This window comes from Diceros bicornis, chromosome 8, assembly GCF_020826845.1.
Source record: "Diceros bicornis minor isolate mBicDic1 chromosome 8, mDicBic1.mat.cur, whole genome shotgun sequence".
In the NCBI taxonomy this organism is placed as follows: domain Eukaryota; kingdom Metazoa; phylum Chordata; class Mammalia; order Perissodactyla; family Rhinocerotidae; genus Diceros; species Diceros bicornis.
This window is the reverse complement of record NC_080747.1, coordinates 32,014,726-32,037,326: the sequence shown is the minus strand read 5'-3', so window position 1 is coordinate 32,037,326 and position 22,601 is coordinate 32,014,726. Positions and strand designations below refer to the sequence as shown.

Sequence of the window (22,601 nt, the reverse complement as noted above, 5' to 3'; positions counted from 1 at the left end):
CCTTCAGGGAAAGGGCAGAGGGAGATTCTCCCTCTCCCCCGACAATGGTGTAACAGTATCTACCCAATAGGGTGATTATGGAGATTAAATGGGAAAATGCGTATAAAACCCTCAGCACGGTGCCCAGCACATAGTAAATACATACTAGTTATTATTATTGAAATCTTTTGGATGGATTGTTTTCTGGTGAGATAAATGGAGGTACGAGAGTATAAATGTAGAGAAAGAGAAAGAGAAGAAGAGATATGGAAAAGAGAGGCAGGATGTTAAAAGCTGATCCTGGAAGAGAGGCACTTAATGACTGTCAAAAAAAATATGCTGAGAGAGAAAAAGGATAAAGATGGCAGGGACTCAAAGGCAGAGGCTTGGCTGTCTTTTTTGCCAAGGTTTCATCCATCTGGCCTTGGCTTCTATGCCGGCTTTTTCCTCCAAATGGCAGCTCTAGAAGCCTAGTGGTAAACCCAGGGCAGGGAGATAGATCATCTCTGAATCACCCTAAACTTGTGTACTCACGGAAAGCACATAAGAAATGTACCTATTATTCTTTTGCAGTATAGAATTCCTTTGAGACTAATAGAAGAGACAGGCCTGTCAAGTGAGTCAGCAGTGACCACAGGCAGACATAATCCTATTGCTTTTTGGCTGACAGCTCATGTAGAGAAAAATACTCTCTGATTCAGACAAAGGTAAATGTAGCTTAAATCCCAAAGCAAAATTCTGATCCTCCATAATCAGCTTCTATTCCCAGTCTATAATGACCCTAGATACCAGAAATATCAAAAACACCATCAATACATTTCTTACTGTTGGGTTGTAATAATTTAATCATTGCTAAAGGCAAAGTGCTCAAAGAATAGAATAACTCAGATTATCTTCAGGATCTAAGCAAAATAAATAAATAAATAAAAGAACAGAATAGTAACTTTCCTCAGATCTGTTTAATAGCAGATATTGAAGCGGAGCATCTATTATAGGTGAATATCTAGAAAACGAACAGAAACCTGAACAGGTTATGAGTTATCTAGAAAAATAAGACACGTGGTTAATGACGTGATTATTTTCCTTTTAAGAGAAGAATGGCTGGTCTGAATCCAATCCTATGGCTTTTGGAATTTTAATCAACTACAAAACCACAGCAAAATTGCAGTTCTAAGATGGATTTTCAGTACAACCTCTTCCAACGTGCCTTTACAAACACAATAATTTAAGAAACCAAGTTGAAGCCTGGATCTGAATATCAGAATGTAGGGCACGCTTAAGAGCAAGATCAAAAGGCAGTTTTTACATTACAAAAATTAGCTTGGCCCTCAAGAGTAATTGCTTTTATAAAATTAAATGCAGATTGAAGTCATGTATTATGACCTACTCCATCTGTTCAGCATACGCTCATATATATAGTATATATGTATATACAAATATATGTACTACATATATTTTTGTTTTTGTTTTTTAGGAAAGAAGAGAGATATGTTTATTTCACATTTTTGCTAAATTTACTTCCCTGAGATGTTATGTCCTGGACCTGTGGGATGGTTATGATTGGAATCTGTCTGCTTTGGCTTCTAACTTACATGCGGTATGGCTGACCTGTGCAGAAGTGTGACTTCCCAGATATACAAGCACTCCGGGGCAGCTGACTTCCACAAAGCGCTAGTACTGCTCTCATTTCTGAGTTCAGACCTCTACCCTATATTTAGCACTTTTCTTTAGCCCACCCAAGGCTGGTGCTTCTTTCATCCCCTTTGAGGTCTGTAGTTCCCAGTTTCCATCGTTCCTTGGTTGGTGTTGCTGAGATGCTGCGTATCCCAGCTCAGTCTTGCCACTGCCTCACCAGTCACACTACTCATCTAATCATAAGCTTGATGTGCAGCCCAGTGTGAGATCCAGAGAAAGAGAGACTTCTGTTCTCAGTGGGACAGAATATTTAAGCTTAGGCCTCTGCTTTAAGATCTGGGACTCAATTTCACCCTTTGGCACTGTATGCATGTATCAATAACCCAAAGCAATTTTTCTTGGATGTGTTTTGCTTTGAATTTGAAATACGCTTTTGATGCTTTTTATTTAATATGGCACAGGCACAGGATTACATTCATTATTTAGACCAGAACTTATTTTGCACTTGATGTAAGAAAAAAACTGGCACACTTGATCAGGGTAATTGCATAGAGTGAAATGAACCCAATTTATGTAAAGGATTATTGAAGGAATAGAAAACTTCCAAAGTAAGCCTGCTAAATCATTCATTCAGCAACTGACTGACATTTGCCCAGATCTGGATCCTGTGCTTTGCCAGGTTTTAAAGCAAAGCAAAGAAGCAATTATTTAAAAGTGACGGTGAAAAACAGTATTGAAAGACAGCAACCCTGGAGCATGGATATATTTTAAGTGATTATTCTCTCTTAAATAACGTAATTCAGACCGTGGAGTTAGGCGCCAGGAATCATCTCTCAGCCTACATTTCCACCTGGCAACCTTTGATATTCTATCGTTAAAAGATATGTAAATACAATGTAAATAATGTCAACTACTTTTTAAAGAATAATTCTCTCTCTTATTCTTTTACAGATTTCTATTTTATTTTATGATTAAAATTTTGCTATGCATTACATGGGTACAGTTAGGCTTAAAGTCTAATTCCGGGAATCTAGCTCCTTTGAAACTGTTTCTTTTACATTTGCAGTTAATGTCTATAAATCCATCTGATGCTAAAAAGTCTGATGTGAAGAAATTGTAAATCTAAGTCCTTTTCTCTGCTCTATACATAAAAAGTCTAAAATTTATGAAGAGGCAAATGCAACATTTTCATCAGTTATAATTGTTCTCTAGACTTACTAATGGAAACATTTCAGGCAATCAAAAAGCAAGTAGAAAAAAAAGCATCTTTGATTCCTCAGAGAATTTTTTTTCTAGATTGTAAATAAATTGTTCTTATGTTTTCTATTTGGCTGTTTCAAAAACTACACAAATGAAATACAGGACATAGACAAATGAAATGTTAGTAAGTCGTAGGATATTAAAATATCCCGACTTTGCCTGCATGGAACAAAGGCAGTCTACTCTATTAGGAGAATAAAAGCGAATGTGAATGAGGGATTTTCACCCTTGCAAAACCAGAGGCTTCATCTGCCCTAGAGAGAGCCACTGGACAAGACGTCTTGTGACAATGCCTGTAAGGATGTCAATGAGGCTCTGAAATAGGAGCATTATACAGAACCCCCACCCGGAATGAACATATGGAGCTCAGGAGTGGGAGTCCCCATTGACAATGCCTCTTTTGGCTGCAGGGTCTTCTGTGCAGCCTCTCATCGATCAATATAACAGTTTGCCAACCCACACATTAGTATTTTCTGTCTTTAGAAGCAATGACGGTATTTACCACCAGTGAGAGTGATCTGTGTATTCCCGGAACAGCTTGACTCAACTGTACTAGACTTAAAAATGCAGTCCTGAGTGTCTACTGTGTTGAAATCCCTTTAATTTTTTATTTGAATACTCCCAAGCTTTGTAATTATGCTATTATATACTTATGGTCATAAGAAGCCAATTTTAAGCTAAATACTCTTTAGTATCCCTTTTCATATATACTTTCACCCCATGTATAAAGTTTGGGATAAAAAAGTTCAAGGAGTGTGGGAAAATACAATAAATCGGAGGGTAGAACATTTTAAAAACCACTAGTTTACCTTGTTCTTCAAATTTTTTAAGGTTTAGAAAATTTATTAGTATTTTAAAGCATTTTAAGAATTATTATAAACTTCTTTCAGAACATCTATCTCTACTGGGATGAGATCACATTCCTCTATTGTGAGCACACAGTAGGAGCTCAATAAATGCTTGTTTAGAGAATGAATGGCTATAAAGAGGTACTTATGTTTCTCTTTTACCATAATAGGTAAAATCTATAAGTAGTGTTATCTTTGCCCACGACGTTCATGTAACAAAACTAAGTTCAGCAAAAGAACTGATTTAAAGTAATACTGTAAGAATGGGAAATTTAAACGATTGAAAAAAGTTTACGGTCTGCCCATATATTTCTAAATATAGCATACTTGACCAGGAAAATGGAAATGAATATTTGTGAATGAACTTCAGTTTAAGGGAAATTATCAATACAAAGCCATGTAAGTTTAAATTAACATAAAGAAAATACAATTACTTCTAAAAACAACCATATACATTAAGAGAAATGATACTCTCTTTAAACTTGCATTCTCAATACTGTCTGTGCAAAATTGCTTGTAGTGTCTTCAAACGGGCATCTGCGGTCAGATGCATAGAAAACATCCCCTTGAATGGTATATATATCATAGCATTGTGGCCTGCCATTTCCTTTAATTAGATGGAGTCTGGCCAGGTCACGGCTGTGCTTTTGAACAACTGGTCTGGATATGTGAAACCTGGAGAACGGGCAGCAGCAGCTGGAAGGCGTCCTGTACGTATGCCGTGCTATTGCAGCCCTGTGAGAGGAGAAAAATGTGGTTGAAAGGTTATTTTCAGATTTAATCTTGACAATTATTCCAATTTGATAACGTTCTCTCTCCTCAAACCCCACAATATTTTATAATATTTTTCTTTTAATGTTGGTGCTTAAAGCAAATGTGAACACATTTCTTTGGATGGAGTGTGTCCAGGTCTTAATAATCTCTACTAACAGAGAGAAGGATTCACTCAAAATGAGCCTAGTCATTTCCACAGACTTTTAGGGTACATCAATATGTGTATATTTATGACCCAATATGTCCAATATGACCCAATATATCCTTTTCCCAGGTCAAGCCCACTGCACTCAAATAACAGAAAAGCACAGTATGAAGGAGGCTCTAGTTTGTCCAAACCTATAGATGAATAAACAAGAATGGTGTACATAAAGCTAACTGGAGATATTATTGTGCAATTATTCACGGCAAACCTTGAATGCTATCATCCTCTCATGCATATTGGTACCTTCACTTGGTTTGGATATTTGATGTTGAGATTCATGTTCTGTGGTGCCCTAACATACAATATTAGAAGGAGAGACCATTTAAATCTCAGGTAACTAAAACTTCCACTGGGAGAATGAATAAACATTTGACCTCATATTCCTTATGACTGACATGGTAAAATTAACCTCATGCCTTCTGGGTAGCCAGCGGAGAGATTTTCTTATTCCATCTCTGCCTCTGACTGCCTGGGTTTCCTCTTAGCTGTATCTGTGCCTCCAGAACCTACACCTATAGCTCTTTGTCCCTTCTGGTTGACTCCATCCCACTGTATGGCTGTGTGCCAAACAATAACACTGGGTGCCATGACTTTGTGACTTTTGTACTTTGGTAGTTTTCCTTAGCAGTAAGGCATGACTCCTAAAAACATGGCTATAAATATATAGGTAGCCCTTCCTGAGTTGAAGTTTTGTACTTTCCAATTTTTGCAATTGACAGCTACTTTAGATAGCAAAAAACTACTGTATATGCATTGCCCACGTTTAAACTCAGCTTGTTAACACTTTGTGGCTTCAGCTGGGTCTGCTGTGGCTATAGATATGCCAGTTTCTTATAGTATGGCCCCTAATGGAAGGTTTTCCTCCACCAACCACAGGTAGAACACAGTGTCTATGACTCAAGAATGAGAAGGCCTCCTGGGCCTCTTTTCTTCTCTCTGACAGCACTCCTTCTGGTAAAGACACAGCAGTGTCGGGGCAGCTTTATATCTATACTACAAAGTCCTGGTGAGTGGGCAGGCCACAGAGTGAGTAGTCACAGAGGATGGTACCTCTAGTCACTGAACGGGCAGAGGCTGAACATTCTACTTGTCATTTTTGCCATTCTAGAACTTAGACCCAGCTAAATCAAAGGTTACTGTGAGTGGAGGGAAGTGCCCATTTTTTACGAAAATCACCATTGAGCAAGAATCCCTCATTGCAGCCAATAATCACAGCGTTAAATCTGGTGTCAAACTTAGCGGCAGAAATCTGCTTCTGCCGGAGGAAACAGCGACAGAAATAATGTGCAAACTTAGCGTTTCTCTTTATAATCAGGAATTCTTGAAAATTAGGTATTGTTTCTTCATCCGAGGGTTTACAGCTGGTTGAACTGCACAAATGTACTCAAACAAGACTGTTGATGATAAGATTTAGAATTGCAGTAACACCTGCTGCCTGGGAAAGAGACCAAAAAACGTAGCTCTAACATTTGCTTTGATTCAGAAGTGCTTTATCTCCAGGGGCCACTTACCTCTAACAATACACTATTGATCATGGGGTTAAGGACCTCCGCCTTCTTGTTGCTCTGCGGAATCAAAAGGATGAAATTGACAGATTAGGTGCTCATTCTACAAGGCTTGCCACATAAAATGTCATATGCCGGCTTTGTTGAGGGATCTCTTAGAGAGGAAGGGGAGAAGAAATGGAATGCCTACTATAGACCAGGCTTTGTATTTGGTGCTTCCCCATATGACCTCATTTAATTTTTTTTTTTTTTTCGCTCGAGGAAGATTAGCCTTGAGCTAACATCTCTGCCAATCTTCCTCTATTTTGTACATGGGTCATTGCCACAGCATGGCTAACGAGTGGTGTGTGTCCGTGCCTGGGATCCAAACCCATGAACCCGGGCCACTCAAGTGGAGCATGCCAAACTTAACCACTATGCCATGGGGCTGGCCCCTGATCTCATTTAGTTTTGACAGAAATCCTAGAAGGTAGGTAGGTACCATGATAACCCAAATTTAAAGATGAGAAAATAGGGGCCAGGAAGGTTGAGTAACTTGTGTAAGGTCACATAGCTGGAAATTTAAACTTAGACCTTCTTAACTATTTAAAGCTTGTGGCAGGTCTGGGATTAGGGTGAGGTGAGTGAGGCTGAGCTGTACAAGTGCAGGGTCGAATCCTGTCTTTACTTAAAATTTTGGTATTTTGTTCATCATGATTTTTTTGCATTCGTTTGATTTTTAAAAATATTGCATTATAATATCTATCTAGATGGCTGTTTCTTTGTCTTTTTTGGGGGGGGGAGGACTTAAATTTTATAGGTGAATTAAACACCTTACTTGCCTATCCTAGTCCCAGCCCTAGACTGTAGTCTTTCTGTTTTTAAATGCAAGCACAGGTATTTGCTTCCAGACTAGCAGCAAAATTAAAACATTTTTGCAAACAAGTCTGCAGATTCCAGTTTGCAAAACATGAATAACCCATGTAAGGACAGAATACAGTGCCTGATATAAAGTAGGTGTTCAAAAAGTGAGTGGTAGTGTTAGTATCATCGGTATTATTATTTCCACTATTGATCTATCAATAATAGTCTTCTCTATCTAAAATGTTCTCTCTACTCTTAGACAATAAATTATTCAAGGGACTCAAAAGAGAGAGAGCAATTTTAACAGTCTGGTTTCCCTTACTGCACCCAGAAGACTTTACGGTAAACAAAAGTATATAAATGAAATATATCTTCCCAGAGTAGCCCACTTTCATTGATACTATTCTACTCAGGGCAAAGTAATGCCTTATTGGGGAAACCATAATGAAATCTTGGGAAAAACCTCTTTAAAAGCCCAGTCACTTTAGTAAGTAACCAGAAAATCCATTATGGTATTTGCTTTCATGTTTATTTGATTATCAATAAACCTCTAAAATATAATCAAAATGAGGGCAATAAAATGACATTGGGTTTCAGAATCAGTGAGATGTGCAAGCAATTTAAATAGAGTCTGGAGAGCAATATACACTCATTAACTTCAAGTTATGAATAATGGCTGTTTCAGAGAACAGAAACAATGACTTGATGAAAATGATTCATCATAGCACAAGATGAAGGGTATTGCGGTGAGACGGCATTTTAGTAAACCCTATTTTAGACATTTCTTCTTTCTCCAAAATAAGTTGTGTGTTTCTGATTTTGTGCACGCAAACATTTGTACTCATGTGTATATATATACATATACACATGTTCAAGTACACACCCATCTGCTAGAACTTTGCTACTTGAAATGTAGACTATGGGTCAGGAACATTGTTATCACTTGGGAGTTTGTTAGAAATGCAGAATCTGAGTCCTCATCCCAGACTTACTAAATCAGAATCTGCATGAATAAGATCTCCAGGTGATTTGCTGGCACATTCAAGTTTGAGAAGCTGGAATACAATATGTTAAAAGGAACGGAAAGCAATACCATGAATATTACCCATTAATGTAAATAAATCAATGTTTAACAGGAATCACATAAAACATATAACACACACACATGCAGACACATACATCCTCATCACTAGACAACCATAGAAAACCAAACAGTTGGCTATCTGTCTGCTGTGTCTGATGGGCAGCCAATTGGGAGTTGAGAGATCAATTGAGAGGCTTGAGTGAATCAGTTCACCCCTGAGGGCCTCAGTTTTCCATCTAGTGAACTGTGGAATGAATGAGAACATGGTACAGTAGAGCCTAGGGAAGCCGAGTCACCGAGGCCATCCCATCCTGATTAAGACCTCACACCTCTCTATAAACCCACCAGTTACACCCAAGTCCATGAGTGTCAGTTAATTTAGACAATACTGAGGACACAAATGCATTTTATTGAGCCTATCCTATCAATGAACTTCCCTCTCCCCTGTCACCCTGCCCGCATACAGTGAAGCTCCATTGCTGAACGACTAAAATTAGACAAATGTAAAAGCTGATGTTTTAGAAAAGAGGAGAAGCAAGCCAGATTCCTTGACAGCAGAATGAATAGGTATTATGTAGCTCACTCCTTATTAACTGAGTCACTTAGAGAAGAGTGGCAGACACATATCTCTTGACAGTCAGGGCCATAATCATTTCTGCCTCCTTTGAGAACTGCCTTTGGCTTGGGGCGGGGGGCAGAATACACCCCAGCAGCCAGGTAGGTTTACATGATGTGACCCTGTCCCTAGTCACTACTGAGTCATACCAAGATGGACATCTGACCAACACTGATGAGTCTTTCAAACCTTTTCACGCAGGAACCCTGAATTTGGATGGAGAGACATGGGGTCTGGGAACTGTTGTAGTCGAGTCACATTAACAGCAACACTTAAGGGAGAGGGTACATGATCTCTGGTGCTAGGTCCCCACAGCTGCTCACACTCCTCCACTGCCTTTAATTAGATCCCTTTTCTGTCTAAATTACTTTGTTTCTATCACTTCCTGTTATAGGCTGAATTGTATCTCCCCAAAAAGATATGTTGAAGTCCTAACCTCCAGTACATCAGAATGTGACCTTACTCGGAGATACATGATCATTGCAGATGTAACTGGTTAAGATGAGGTCATGCTGGTCATACCCAATCCAATATGACTAGTGTCCGTATAAGAAGAGGGAAATTTGGACATAGACACACACACAGAAGGAGGACAATGTGAAGATGGAGAAAGAGATTGCAGTTATGATGCCACAAACCAAAGAATGCCTGGGGCTACCAGATGCTGGAAGAGGATAGAAAGGATCTTCTCCTAGAGGCTTCAGAGGAAGCATGGCCCTGCAGACGCCTTGATTTCAGACTTCTAGTCTCCACAGCTGTGAGACAATAAATGTCTTGTGCTTAAGCCACCCAGTTTGTGGTACTTGTTAGGGCAACTCTAGGAAACTAATACATTTGCAACCAAAGAACACCCTAACTAAAACAGGAAGTAAAACCTGATGTTTCTCATGGAAAGAATCATCTGCCCTTACATCCAGGGCCTTAAAAGAAAAAGTAGAAAGGTTAGAAAGGAATATTTTCCACTTGTCATCCCTGATCCCACTAAGGGGGGCTATATAACGTGACTGATTTCTAAAGAAAATAACCAGAAGCCACAGCTTCAAATGAATGCTGAACCTTTCAAAGTTTATATTATTACCTTGAGAATAGAAACACTTATGTTAATGGGTAAATTTTTTTCTTTTGGTTAAAGTTGAAGTGTAACAATAAAGCAAAGAACCTTTTTATCTCGTGTGGCTTATAAAACAGCTGCTGAGGGCAACATGAATGTGAATATTCAAGATTAATTATTTTAATAGAGATTCTTGAATTATATATCACAGGTATTAAGTAATAGAAGGAAACTTCATTTGACATTTCATTTTTACAAATAAAGAAAATGAGGCCCAGAGAGGTTTAAAAGCCACCCAACATCTCGTATGTGCGCGATGACAAATTCAGGGCTAGAACCGAGTCAGATGAGAGCCTTCAGGTGCTTGAGCTTAGAGAAGGTGCTCTTGGCCTAGTTTTAGTAAATGTCACAGCAGAGCTTCTGTCTTGTGGAGCTATCAAAGAGGGCAATACAACCTCCACTTGTCCTCACAGCACCTCATAGACTCATCTCTCTTAAAAAGGTCAAGAAAGAATCCATATTATAATCTTACCCCAATAGTGGTTAAAGAATTCGTAAACTTCTTTGATAAGGAGGCCACTTCCTTGCACATTGCAGTAGTTAATCTGGGGAAAAAAAAGAGGTTTGGAGATTTTCAATAAAGTAATATAATTTAACTGTCAAGACAATTACTGATATTAATACCATATTCCATTTAAAGGAACAAGTTTGAAGATGCTTTGCAGAAATGTTTTACTCAATAATCTTCCATGATTCTCAGTCACAGTTTCATCTAATCCTGGTTTTCTCTGCATGCTTAATTAAAGAATAATCATCTAACTTACCTTCCCTCTTTTTAGAGTCAAAAGTGTATGCAGGAAAATATCAGGCTTGAGCTCCACATGTATAGGGGTATACATGTGGCTTTTCTCCAAGCTTTTTGGGTATTTATAATAATAATGAACATTCATTGAGGTACTAAGTACTTTTATATGCATAATCATATTTAATCCTTATAGTGACTTTATGGGTTATGTGATTATTCCCATTTTATAGATGAAGAAACTGACATTTAAGAAGGTTAAGTAACTTGCTTAGGACAAGCAGTAGTAAGCAATAGAGCTGGGATTCAAACTCAGGTGTCTCTTGGCATCCTGATTATGTTTTTATTAGATGTCTCAAAATAAAGATCCTGTAGAATATGTTAAGACTTATATCAAAACTCCAAGTTTATTCCAGCCATTCCACTTCTAGGACTTTACCCCAAGAAAATAATGCAAGATGGACACAAATATTTAACCATTATAATGTTTGTCATAATATTACAGATGACAAAAATTGAAAACAGTCTAATTACTTAACAATGTCAGTACTGTATGATTTTTTTTTTTACAATTAGTGTATATGACTTTTATGAATAGTGATTAAAACACTATAAAAAAACAATAACTCTTGGGCTGGCCCTGTGGCTTAGCAGTTAAGTGCACGTGCTCTGCTGCTGGCGGCCTGGGTTCGGATCCCGGGCGTGCACCGACGCACCGCTTGTCCGTCCATGCTGAGGCCGCGTCCCACACACAGCAACTAGAAGGATGTGCAACTATGACATACAACTATCTACTGGGGCTTTGGGGAAAAAAAAAGGAGGAGGATTGGCAATAGATGTTAGCTCAGAGCCGGTCTTCTTCAGCAAAAAAAAAAAAAAAAGAGGAGGATTAGTGTGGATGTTAGCTCAGGGCTGATCTTCCTCACAAAAAAAAAAACAAAACACAATAACTCCAAGTTAAGAATCTTATATGTTAAAAGATCTAATGAAGTCAGTAGAGGTAAGTTTTGTTTTGATCAATAGGAGTCCTGTCTAAGCTATGTATGTATTGTTGAGCTATATCCATCCATCCACCCAACCACCCATCAATCCTTCCATCCAACCATCATCCTTCCACCCATCCATCCATCCATCCACCCAAAACTATCTGCAGAAGGGTCAGGAGTAAGGCCAGGAGATAGCCCAGAGCCACTCTGTCTACATTCTTGGGCAGTGGGTGGAGAGGCACTTATTATACAGACAAATGTGAGGCCTTGTTACCCTTTGCTTGGTGAAGCTTGGTAAGGTTGGGACAACCAGGGCTGAGAATCAGAAAGAAGCTAAGGGTAGGGTCCTGCTGTCATACTCAGGGACTTCTGAACTTTAGCCCTCCTCTTTCAAGCCAGTACCGCAAATAGAAAATAGTACCTAGATGTTTTCCTCAATATTTAAAATTTTTTCTCTTTTGCTCTTTCCCTTTCCTTCTATACACTGAGGCAAGTACATATTCTTTCTAGGCATATTGAGGGAAGGATTGTGAGGTTGTTACAATACCTCTGATTTTCACATTTTTAGATATGAAAATCTAGACTAGATGACAAGTCCTCACAAGTGAGGAAAAAAGCCATCAGTAGTACAAAGACGCTAATATTGACTTTTTGGAAGGTCCCTCCACTAAAAATTTGCTCACCAATCTACATGCCAAATGTAGCAATAAGCAAGGACTAGTTAGCTAGCAAGGTGAATGAGTGTGTTGAGATGTGTGTGTGTACATTTATCTTTAGGAGGCTTTTATTTTGGCTCTTGTGTCTGTATAATAATGAAAGAGTATCTGGACCTGTGCTAATTTTCTATATGACAGTATACAGCCACGTGCATAAAAGTTAATGGCTTATTTTTCAGCTCCATACTAACTATTTTAATGAACACTCCATACCAACCATTTTCATGTATATAAAGTTATATATATACACATTTTTATTTCACTAGATAAACTAATAACAATAGCTACTATTTACTGAAAGATGTAACATATGACAGCACATATGCACACACACACAATCCACAGTGAACTGGCTTACATTAGCAACCATCACTGCCAGAACTCAGAATATGCAGAGTTGGTATAAGTCCCTAGGAACAGTGGGGGTGTGTTTGCATATTTCTGTGAAGCTAGCTCAGAAGTCGCTTAAGGTGTCCTTTCTCTATTCTTGTGGTATGTTGAAAACGTAATTACCCTCATAGGTCTGTACTTCCAAGACTTTGCTCTCTTAAAATAAATACTTACATAGCTCTGAATGATTTAGCATGTCTTCCCTTAAATCGCTTCATAAATAATTCTTGGAATGTTTAATTATTATTATTCTTGCTAACATAATTCATTTTTTAAGAGTCCTTATTTCTTAAGATTACCATAGAACAATGGAATTAGTTGACTTGAAATCTGAATCTTTAGTAGCCTAGAGTGTGTGTGTGTATGTGTATGTGTATTTGAGTGGCACATACATATAAAATTGGAAAAATGAGAATTAAAAGTACATTTACTTTATCAGAACTTTTGCTTGATCCTGAGCTGGTTTTTCCTCTTCTTGCCCATGAAGAATTAATTCTGCTACTTTATGAAGCTGCTCAATACAGCGTGCTGTTACTTCTGCCAGACTTTCAATGGACAGCATGTAGATTTCCTGAAATAAATAAATGCAAGGAAGAAAATAACTCATCGAGTAGATTCTTTTTTAAAAACCCTGTGACACTAAAAATATTAGATAATTCTTGAAAAAACAACCATATTTGTTGTTTAAGGTCATATTTGACCTTAAAAAGTTTACCCAAAGATTAACGGGCCTAGGGGCCAACCCCGTGGCTTATCGGTTAAGCATGCGCGCTCCACTGCTGGCGGCTCGGGCTCGGATCCCAGGCGCGCACCGACGCACCGCTTGCTGAGGCCATGCTGAGGCCACGTCCCACATACAGCAACTAGAAGGATGTGCAGCTATGACATACAACTATTTACTGGGGCTTTGGGGGGAAAAATAAATAAATAAATAAAAGACTAACGGGCCTACCTAAGACTTTTCTAAGTGGAAATACTGCCATAAAAGAGAAACTCTGCCAGGTCCCCAGGGCTATGGCAAGCCTTATTCACAGCTGTGTGCCAGGTACTCAGAGCAATGCTGGGCACATGACAGGCAGGGGCTCAGGAATGTGTGTGAAAGGGTGACTGCACTAATAGACCTCAATGGACATTTTTCTTTAGAATAATCTAATTTAAAAACTTACTTTCACTAAAATTAAATTCAATGTAAAATGAAGTTATTGCAAACTCATTTTTGAACATGGGCGGGATATAAATTATGCACATATAAATTTATTAAACTACAGAATAAACACTGTGGCAACGAAATTTTTTTGGAAAAAGCTTCAATTACCTCATTAGTTATGGGGCATAAAGACATTTTATAGTTACAAATTTGCATATAAGATGGAATTTTATCCTAAAGATAAATCAACTGTGTTCTTAAAGATCTTTTTTCTTTTAAATTATAACTGTAATGCTATGGAGAAAAGCTACAATATCTATGCTAAGTCACGAACTGTCTTGGCATGGAGGCATTTCAGTGTTTATTTACATTAATACTCATATTTATATAACGTAGAACAGGGTACAAATGACAGTGAAATGGCCTCTCCTCACTTAAAAATTAGGCTGCTAATAAAATTAACATAATATTACTGCTCTTTAGGCGGACAATCTAAAATAAATCTACCTCAACTGTCTTTGTTCTCCTTTCTTCCTTTCTGTGTTCTTTGGGGTTTTCAGGTTTCTCTTCCTTTTCTTCATTCTTAGTTTTCTCCTCTGATTCTTCTGCCACATCTACCGACACCATGGTTTGATCTTCTTCCACCCAGTCATAAGCTTTTTTCATCGCCTGCAAAAGCCCCCAACCAAACCAATACATTTATTGTGTAAATATGGAGACCAAGAAATTCCAATCCCAAGACTAGGATCTAGTTGCCCTAAATCTTCAAGGGTGGTTCTCTGTACGTTTAAAGAGTGATGGGGCAATTCCTTAACCTCCTTAAAAACACCTTGTTGTTTACCTTTCTGGTAAATATAAAATAAGAAAAGAGACAGAACAGAAAGAAAATATGGAGAAAACGCTGCAGGGCTGGACAACTTTCTACAAAGCATTCTCAAGTGATGCCCAGATACGAATAACAATGACAGTCACCTTGAAAGATCGATAGTATGTTTTTCACTTTTCATGATCAACCGTAAAAGAACAACAGTACTTTAAAAATATATACAGGTTAGAGATTTAGCCATGGTCACTGCTAAAGCAAATTTCCTCGTTTGATATGTCTCATGAAGCCCTTAATGTTTCATGAACCTAATAATGTATCATGCCAGGAAGATGAAGGATGGCTCTGCTCATCCCTAGTCATGCCAGGTCTTCCAACTCAAGGGGGAGGAGAGAAGAGCCATGGGAAAGATCTGGCTCTGCTCTGTGACTAGTTTAATTTCACACGAGTGCCGTTTGAACAACCTGTGGCCTAAAAAATTATGCTAAATTGAACAAGCAGAAACCACCTTCCCCATCTGTTATTCCCTGAATTTAGAAAGGACAGACTCACCCAGCTTTGATCATTATAGTTTAAGCTGTTTGCTTAAGTGAAAGCTGTATCTGAGCTTATGCTAAACTTACTTCTCATCTTATAGCTTGCGCATCAAAGTTTAATATGTCAGAGTGTTGAATGGTGATAAATAAATGGCAAGCAATAGGATATATTGGAGCATATGAGGAAGCCATTTGGTATAAAACTAATTCAGCCTGAGTTTGTTTTTCCAAAAGGGCCTGTCGCCTTTAAACATGCATTGTGTATCTGCGTTACCACGTCCCAAAGAGAAGAGTAAGTGCCCTTAAGATAAGGATGCAACTTCCCCCACACTGGCGTTTCCTTAAGGATAAGCATTTTTCCCTAAGCTAGGATTTGATTGCTGTACTCATCCTGTGACCACCCAACTCAAGACAAAGACCTGCCACCAACCATGCCTATTGAGACAGCAGACCTGCTACCCGCTGTGTCCATCAACAGCTATTCTGACAGGGCAGTCTGGCAGGGCAATCTTGTGGCTATTGTAAAACGGACATTGCAATCATATGTGATACGTGCTCTTTGATGGTATATAACCGCTCTGTACACCCCACTTCTTTGGTGCCCTTCCTTCCTTGGGGAAGGAAGGCTCCAGGCTATGGTCCTCAAAAGTTGGCTCATAATAAACTCACCCCCATTTTGATTGATAGATTGATTATGGATTATTTACGTCAACAATGGCAAGTTAATGGCAAGAAGATTTGGGGTGACAAAACTCAAAAAAACTATCCTTGGTGTGTCCTCTTTTAGGGACAAAGGTTTACCTGACTGTGTAAATAAACCAGTGGGACCTTGGAGGCATACACACTCTGAGCAGTGGCAGGTGCCAAACGGAGATGAATGAGGCAATTTCCCACTGTGTTCAAGTCACTGACCTGCCAGAATCAGTGACCTCTATCGGAGATAAAGAAATTACTCATCTCTCCAGCGCACTGCCTCATTCTGCCCTTTCCTCACCCACCTTGATAAGTGAGGGTCTGTATCAACTACTGTTCGATAAGAAGACAGGAGGAAAAAAAGAGAGAGAATGGGAAAAATGACACAGTAATTAATAATCAGTGTCCTCATTAAGAAACTCCACAGCAAGACCTTGTACTAACTTGCAAAACGTACTGTGGTACTATTAGAGGAACTCAGACTGTTAAAGCTGGAATGTTCTTAGACATGCTGTAGCACCAACATTCCAGGGGACGTGTGGTTGACCTGGCTGAAGTGCTTCTTTCTGCCTAATTCTGGCATTTCACTTTATCAGGGGAGGGGAGATGGAATTTGAAAAAGCCCCTTGGTGATTCTGCACCTTTCTTCCCTCTCCTATGTTGAAGATAACCACTGCTCTGATGTAAAATTCTATTTTGGGGAGAAGTGACTTGTTCAAGGTCACAGGGTAATTACTAGTGAAGTTGCAACTGAAATGCAGCTCTCATGACACAATTTAGCATGTTGTCTACCACCACATTTCATTATGTTGCCTCCTCAACTCTTAATTATTGACCTCACGCTCCCCTCCCCCCATGTGCCATTTGGGATTTGGGGCTTTTCCATTTCAGGTGGATCTCTGGAACTTTACAACTGAGATCTTTTTTTTAAAAAGACAAAAACGCAGACTCAGAAGGGGCTGACCTTATTGAGTTTGTCAGGCGTGGCCGCGACATGTAATTCAAAGAGAAGCTCTGTGAGCATGCTAGCAAATTCTTCTCCCTTTTCTTCTAAGCCTAGAAATAGAAAATGACAGAAGTAAGAAGCAGGATTTATTTTTCATCCTTCAGAATGTGGCAGCTCCCCCAACCTTACAGCCCGCAGTCAGAGTACAAGTGGGGGCTGCAGCAGCCTGTCCTCCAGCTGCCAGGCAGGCAAAGATGAGTTTCACTCGCTCATGAGCACAGCAGTGCGGCAGCAGGCTGCTGCTGGGTGAGGGGCTGCTGGAGCCTTGCTGCTCGCAGCTTGAGCTGGGGCACCGCCAGGCTGGCCTGAAGGCAATCTGAGGGCAGGGAGGGACTCATCCATCTTATTCACAGCTATAGGTGGTCAGTAGCTATTTGTTGAAAGAATTACTGAATGAACAAATGAATGACCTTTTCAAGGCTTGAGAGCCCTAGGACAACACTGTGTTTATGACTTAGAGTATTGTCATGCTTAGCATTGCAACCTTAATGATACCCAGGGCGACCTTTTATGCCTTCAGAGCCACAGGGCTGAGCAAGCAGTAGTCTCGATGAGTCATGTACCATCTGATGTAACAGCATTATATCTCTGGAGAAATCTCCCAAGGTTTCCTAGGACACCTGTCTGGTCCTACAGTATTTCTTAATGATATGCTTTCCCTCCAGATTGGAAGCTACGTAAAGACAGAGATGGAATTTGTTTTGCTCATTCCTGTATCCAGAGGATCTAACACAGTGCATGGAACATAGGATGTGCTAAAATGCATATTTATTGAATAAACAATTTATTAATAAATTATATCACATATAGCAATATATTGATTATATAAAGTATAACGTTACATATAATATATCATAAAATAAAAACAAATTAATATCATTGGTGGGTAATAAAGACGAGAGATCTTTAAAAGTTACAATCTTATTTCTGTCATTTGTATTTACAAGTCGAGGCCTTTTTTAAAGTTTCTGATAAGTGCTGAAGAATTAATTCCACAATCTGTTTATGACCAGTTTTGGGGGAAATAAAAGCATCATTAATCTGGCTTGATTACACGATCTAAGAACCCTCTAAGAAGAAAATACTCCGGCTTATGTCAGTGAGGAAGGCAGTAGACAAAGCTATGTGAGAAATACCATATGTAACACTTGTCTACACGTGTTCTTTTCTGTTTTATAGACAAAATGTTAATCAGCAGCTCGTGAAGACAGCCAGGGTAACCTGTAGGTTTCCGTTTAAAACATTTGGCTTAACCAGTTTATCATCACCTACAATTTATATATTCTCATGGGGGAGACAGATCAATAAACAAACTAGATAAGTAAAACATATATGTCAGATGAAAAGTTTTATGGAGAAGTATAAAACAAGGAAGAGGAATAGGGACAGCAAGGGGTTAGGAATTTTAAATGGGAGGGCAGCTGAGAAAGTGCCATTTGAGTAATGACCCAGAGGAGGAGAAGGGTGAGCCACACTAGATCAGGGGAAGAGATTTCCAGGCAGAGGCACTGTTAGTGCAAAGTCCAGGAGGGAGTGTGCCTGGCTTGTTCAGGGACAGCAAGGAGGCCAGGGTGGCCGCAGCAGCGGGAGGGTGGCGTGTGCCTTGGGGTGGAGAGAGAGATGGCTGTCTTTGTTAATGATGAAGCGGACACAAGCAAATCGTTATAACCCAAAGAGCTAAGTGCTCTGACGGAGGGGGCTTCTGCAGCACCTAATCCAATCCTCAGCGGGATGCTAAGAAGGCTTCCTGGAGGAGATGATGCCTGAACGGAGGCTTCAAGAATGAGGAGGCATTAGTCACATGCACAAAGAGAGAGCTTGGGGGTGAGAGACAGAGAGACAGACAGACAGAGAGAGAAAGAGAGAGAGAGAGATTCCCCCAAAAGCTGAGATTCTCTCTCTCTGCTGGGCAGAGGTCTTGGTCTCATCCTCTCCAGGTAGGCAAAGTAAAAGGGGCAAAAGTAGGCAAAGTAAAAGGGGCAGTGGCACATCGGGGCAGCATGGACAAGGTCTCGTTCCCAAACTGCCTGGTCCTTCTCATTCCGTAAGAGGCAGTGTTACAGGGCAGAAAGAGCCGTGACTGAGACTTGGAAGGAGGTTCTACCCCGGCTCCTGCATTTGGTGGCTCTGTGACCTGGGGCCAGTCACAGGGCCTCTCAGCTTCCATTTCCTCCTCTGTAAACTTAGGATAATAAAACCCACCCACCTCCTCTTGAGCATTGTTGTAACGACCAAATAATACAACAAATGTGAAAGGATTCCGTAAACACTAAAGTTTTACGTAACTATATTGTTATGTGCTACAAAGATATACACATAGGAAAATTAAAAATATTTGGGAGTTGAGGCCTTCCTGGTGGCATAGTGGTTAAGTTTGTGTGCTCCACTTTGGCAGCCTGGGGGAGTTCACAGGTTTGGATCCCAGGCGCGGACCTATGCACTGCTTATCAAGCCATGCTGTGGCAGGCGTCCCACATAAAATAGAGGAAGATGGGCACAGACGTTAGCTCAGGGCCAATCTTCCTCACATACACACACAAAAATATATTTGGGAGTCATCAACACTAAATTAAGATATAAGTACTTGTGCAGCTCCAATTTTTAAATGTACATTTGTTCTATATAACAGAAAAACACACCAGCGACTTTTAGCGAATATTTTAGGAAAAACATCACAGAGAAAAATGGAAGTAGAAAAAAATAGATGATAAAAAATGTTGCAACAAAGAATACCTATTACTACAACTCTTATTCTGTACATATGGCTGAGAAGATCTTCACCAAGGATATAAAAATAGAAAACATCCTTTTAAAATCTCTTCACAATAGTGTGGTAAACCAAATTAGAGACCCATGGCAGTGTGATAAAATTACAATCTGCTGGAAAGACGAACATGCAAGTCATTAGCTAACATTACTAAATGCAGAAGAGCTCGATATTAAATTTATCTAAAAATGACAATTGTTTAGATTTTATGAGACTATCAAATTATTTAGGTGTTAGGAGGCTTTTAGGAATGTAAGTGCTTACAAGAAAAAACTTTGATGAAAATGCTCTTGTCTAAGAAAGCTTTGCTCCTGGATAAGATTCCTCTCTACAGATTTTAGATAACCCCTCCACCGTTCTGGAGTGGTAACACTTCATCACAATTGGATTGATTTAATGGCAACCCTGTTATTCTTTTTTCCCGGTTCTTCAAGTGTTTGAACGACATTTATTTATTAAATTAAGTTAATTAGAATTAAGAGTGTTTTGATAATCTGGAGATGCCCTCTGGGAAAATGGATATATTATGGGAGATAACAGTGTTCTGTCACTTAAGGACAGACAAACCTACCATTTCTTAAGCATGCTGTTCAGGGCTTCAATATTTTTTTGGTCATATTCAAAAAATCTCAATTTACTGAAGCTCTATATTTAGACTGGAACACATCACATATAGTAACACTTTCCATTTCACAGTATTGAATCAAGTTTCGTCTCCCAGAAATAGCACTAGTTGGGGGTGCAATACTGCTTTAACTTGCACTGGCAACAATATCTCTTTGATGTTAGGGGGAATTTGGGATCCTCTTTGAATGACATTCTCAAATAGGACCAAGGTCTACCTCAGGCATCATGAAACTGAAGAGAAATAGCCTGGATCATCTTTTTGGTGATTGTTACTCTGGAAAAGAAGCATCTATATTAGTTCATCTTGGGTCCATAATACTAGCTGCATGGCCTTTGACAGCTAGTGTCTTAGCTTCTTCGTTATTAAAACAAAGACAAGGCTGTCATGCTTTCTGACTTTGTAGAAACACACAAATGCTCAAAAATGTTATTCTTCTAACTATCTCTTTGATATTGGCCTCTTTCTATGCTTCATTCTAATGGATTCTTCTATTTTGATGCAATGAGCATAAATCTCATTAATCTCAATAAAGTGAACGCACACAAGGTCACTATGTGGGGCTAAAGCAGGAGATGATATTTAAATAGCAGTTTGCAAATGCTTAGAATAATTTTTCCCTGAGCATCGAGGCTGAAGCATTTGACCTCTTGTGTTCGAGCTTTGATTAAAGGTATGTAACACGCCTGGGAACAAAACACTTCGAGTGACTTCATGGTATGAATGCACATTATCACTATTCTGCGTGTGGGTAATAACAAGTACAATCATAAATAAAAACTATATTTGATTTCACCTTTATTATTTTCCTGGCATTATGTTAGCACTTTAAGTAATAATAGCAGCTATTATTTTTTTAGCAGTTTTGTGTGCCAGGCATTGTAATATATGTTTCTACATATATTATCTAATTTGATCCTCACAATAGCCCTTGGGAATATGTATCACTGTCTTCATTTTACAGGTGAAGATACTGAGTTTCAGAAAGGTGGTATAACTTGTTCAGGGCCATACAGCAAGTAAGTGGTGAAAAGTTTCAAATGGAACCCTTCAGATGATCCCAGGAGAAGCCTGCCTTGTGTGTCCACGGTTGCTTAAATTTTTAGCATAAGTGACACAAAACAACTGTGGTTGTGGCGCTTGGTGGTGACATCAGTAAGAAATCACTCTCTATGTACATAGCAAATATTTTGCCAAATTCTGTTCCCAAATGGAAAATCTATTCATTAAGCATGCCCAACTTTGAGACCATTTTTTCCCCCTCTCAAGGAATCCTTGCTTCTCACAAAATAGGTTCTAGTCTCCTTGGCGTCATGTCATTGTCCAGCTGGAAGATTGTTGGGAGTGCACACCTGGCTCAGTTCAGTGATTGACAACCCAACACATCACACCCTGGTGCACTGTGTCTCTTTGTCAGAACTGTACTTTTTAGGTGGAGTGTAGGCCACTTACCAGGACACCTTAACTCCTACACATGTAAACGAAAAGGAATAAGAAAATATGAAAAGAAATCCACTGAAAGACCTGCCCACCATCAACATCAATCACATTCAACAACTTCCACATGCAGATAAAAAATTAGACATCGGAGCATAAACTCTAGTCATCAGGGTCCTGTCTAGTGAACTGCGATCTTTGTTCATTCAACCATATGCATTTATTGCCTGCCTGTGATGTGCCAGGATTGTGTTGGACACCGAGAAATAAAGATGCCTCCAGCAGGAGTTCCTGTCCAGCGAAAGGGAGGATAACAGATCAATGTGACCAGCTCTGGAAACAAGAGCAGATGCACGGAGTGTTTTGAAAGTGGGGAGGAGGAGTACCTGAATTAAATAATCCCACCCCTGTCAAGGGGCTGTGCTTAGTAACAGCGTTTCATAAGGATTGTACCATTTTTGCTCTTTAACTGGTTATTTACCTTTACCTTGTTCTTCTTGATTCTCTTCATTCTCTAATTCTTTGGCTGCAAAGATGTCTTTAATGGAAATTAGGTCATTTTTTAAGAGTTCCAGCTTCTCTCCATGAAGGGTTGCTAAAAATGACTGAACCTGAAAAAAGAAGTAGGTCGGCATAACTGTCATCTTGTCTTCTCATTAACAATGTTTACGTACAGCCGTCCCCAGTTCTCCCAGCCTCCCAGCTCTCCCAGGCATCCCCAGTTCGGCCCCAGAATCACTGAGGTGATTCGTGGTGTGGGAGGTCGCATGTGGGATTTACTGCCTACTAACTGTGCAGTGCAACTTGGGCTAAGTTGCACAAGCTCTTTGGGCCTCAGTTTTCTCATTTTTTAATTGAATGTGTTTGACATAT

At 39.4% G+C, this 22,601-nt stretch overlaps 1 protein-coding gene across 5 annotated transcripts in view; it reads right to left on the bottom strand.

Moving 5' to 3' along the window:
- Positions 1-918: 918 nt before the first annotated feature.
- FAM114A1 (family with sequence similarity 114 member A1) overlaps positions 919-22,601 on the bottom strand; it is a 69,629-nt gene continuing 47,946 nt past the window's right edge. For 3 of the 5 annotated variants that reach the window (XM_058546887.1, XM_058546889.1, XM_058546888.1), the window contains exons 8-14: positions 22,210-22,339; positions 16,858-16,949; positions 14,349-14,510; positions 13,126-13,265; positions 10,333-10,405; positions 6,213-6,266; positions 919-4,457 (exon numbers count right to left, since the gene is read on the bottom strand). In XM_058546887.1, coding sequence (XP_058402870.1) covers positions 4,356-4,457; positions 6,213-6,266; positions 10,333-10,405; positions 13,126-13,265; positions 14,349-14,510; positions 16,858-16,949; positions 22,210-22,339 — 753 coding nt within the window. In that variant the 3' untranslated portion in view covers positions 919-4,355. The remainder of the gene's footprint in view (positions 4,458-6,212; positions 6,267-10,332; positions 10,406-13,125; positions 13,266-14,348; positions 14,511-16,857; positions 16,950-22,209; positions 22,340-22,601) is intronic. The other 2 variants (XM_058546890.1, XM_058546891.1) reach the window with 1 other exon arrangement.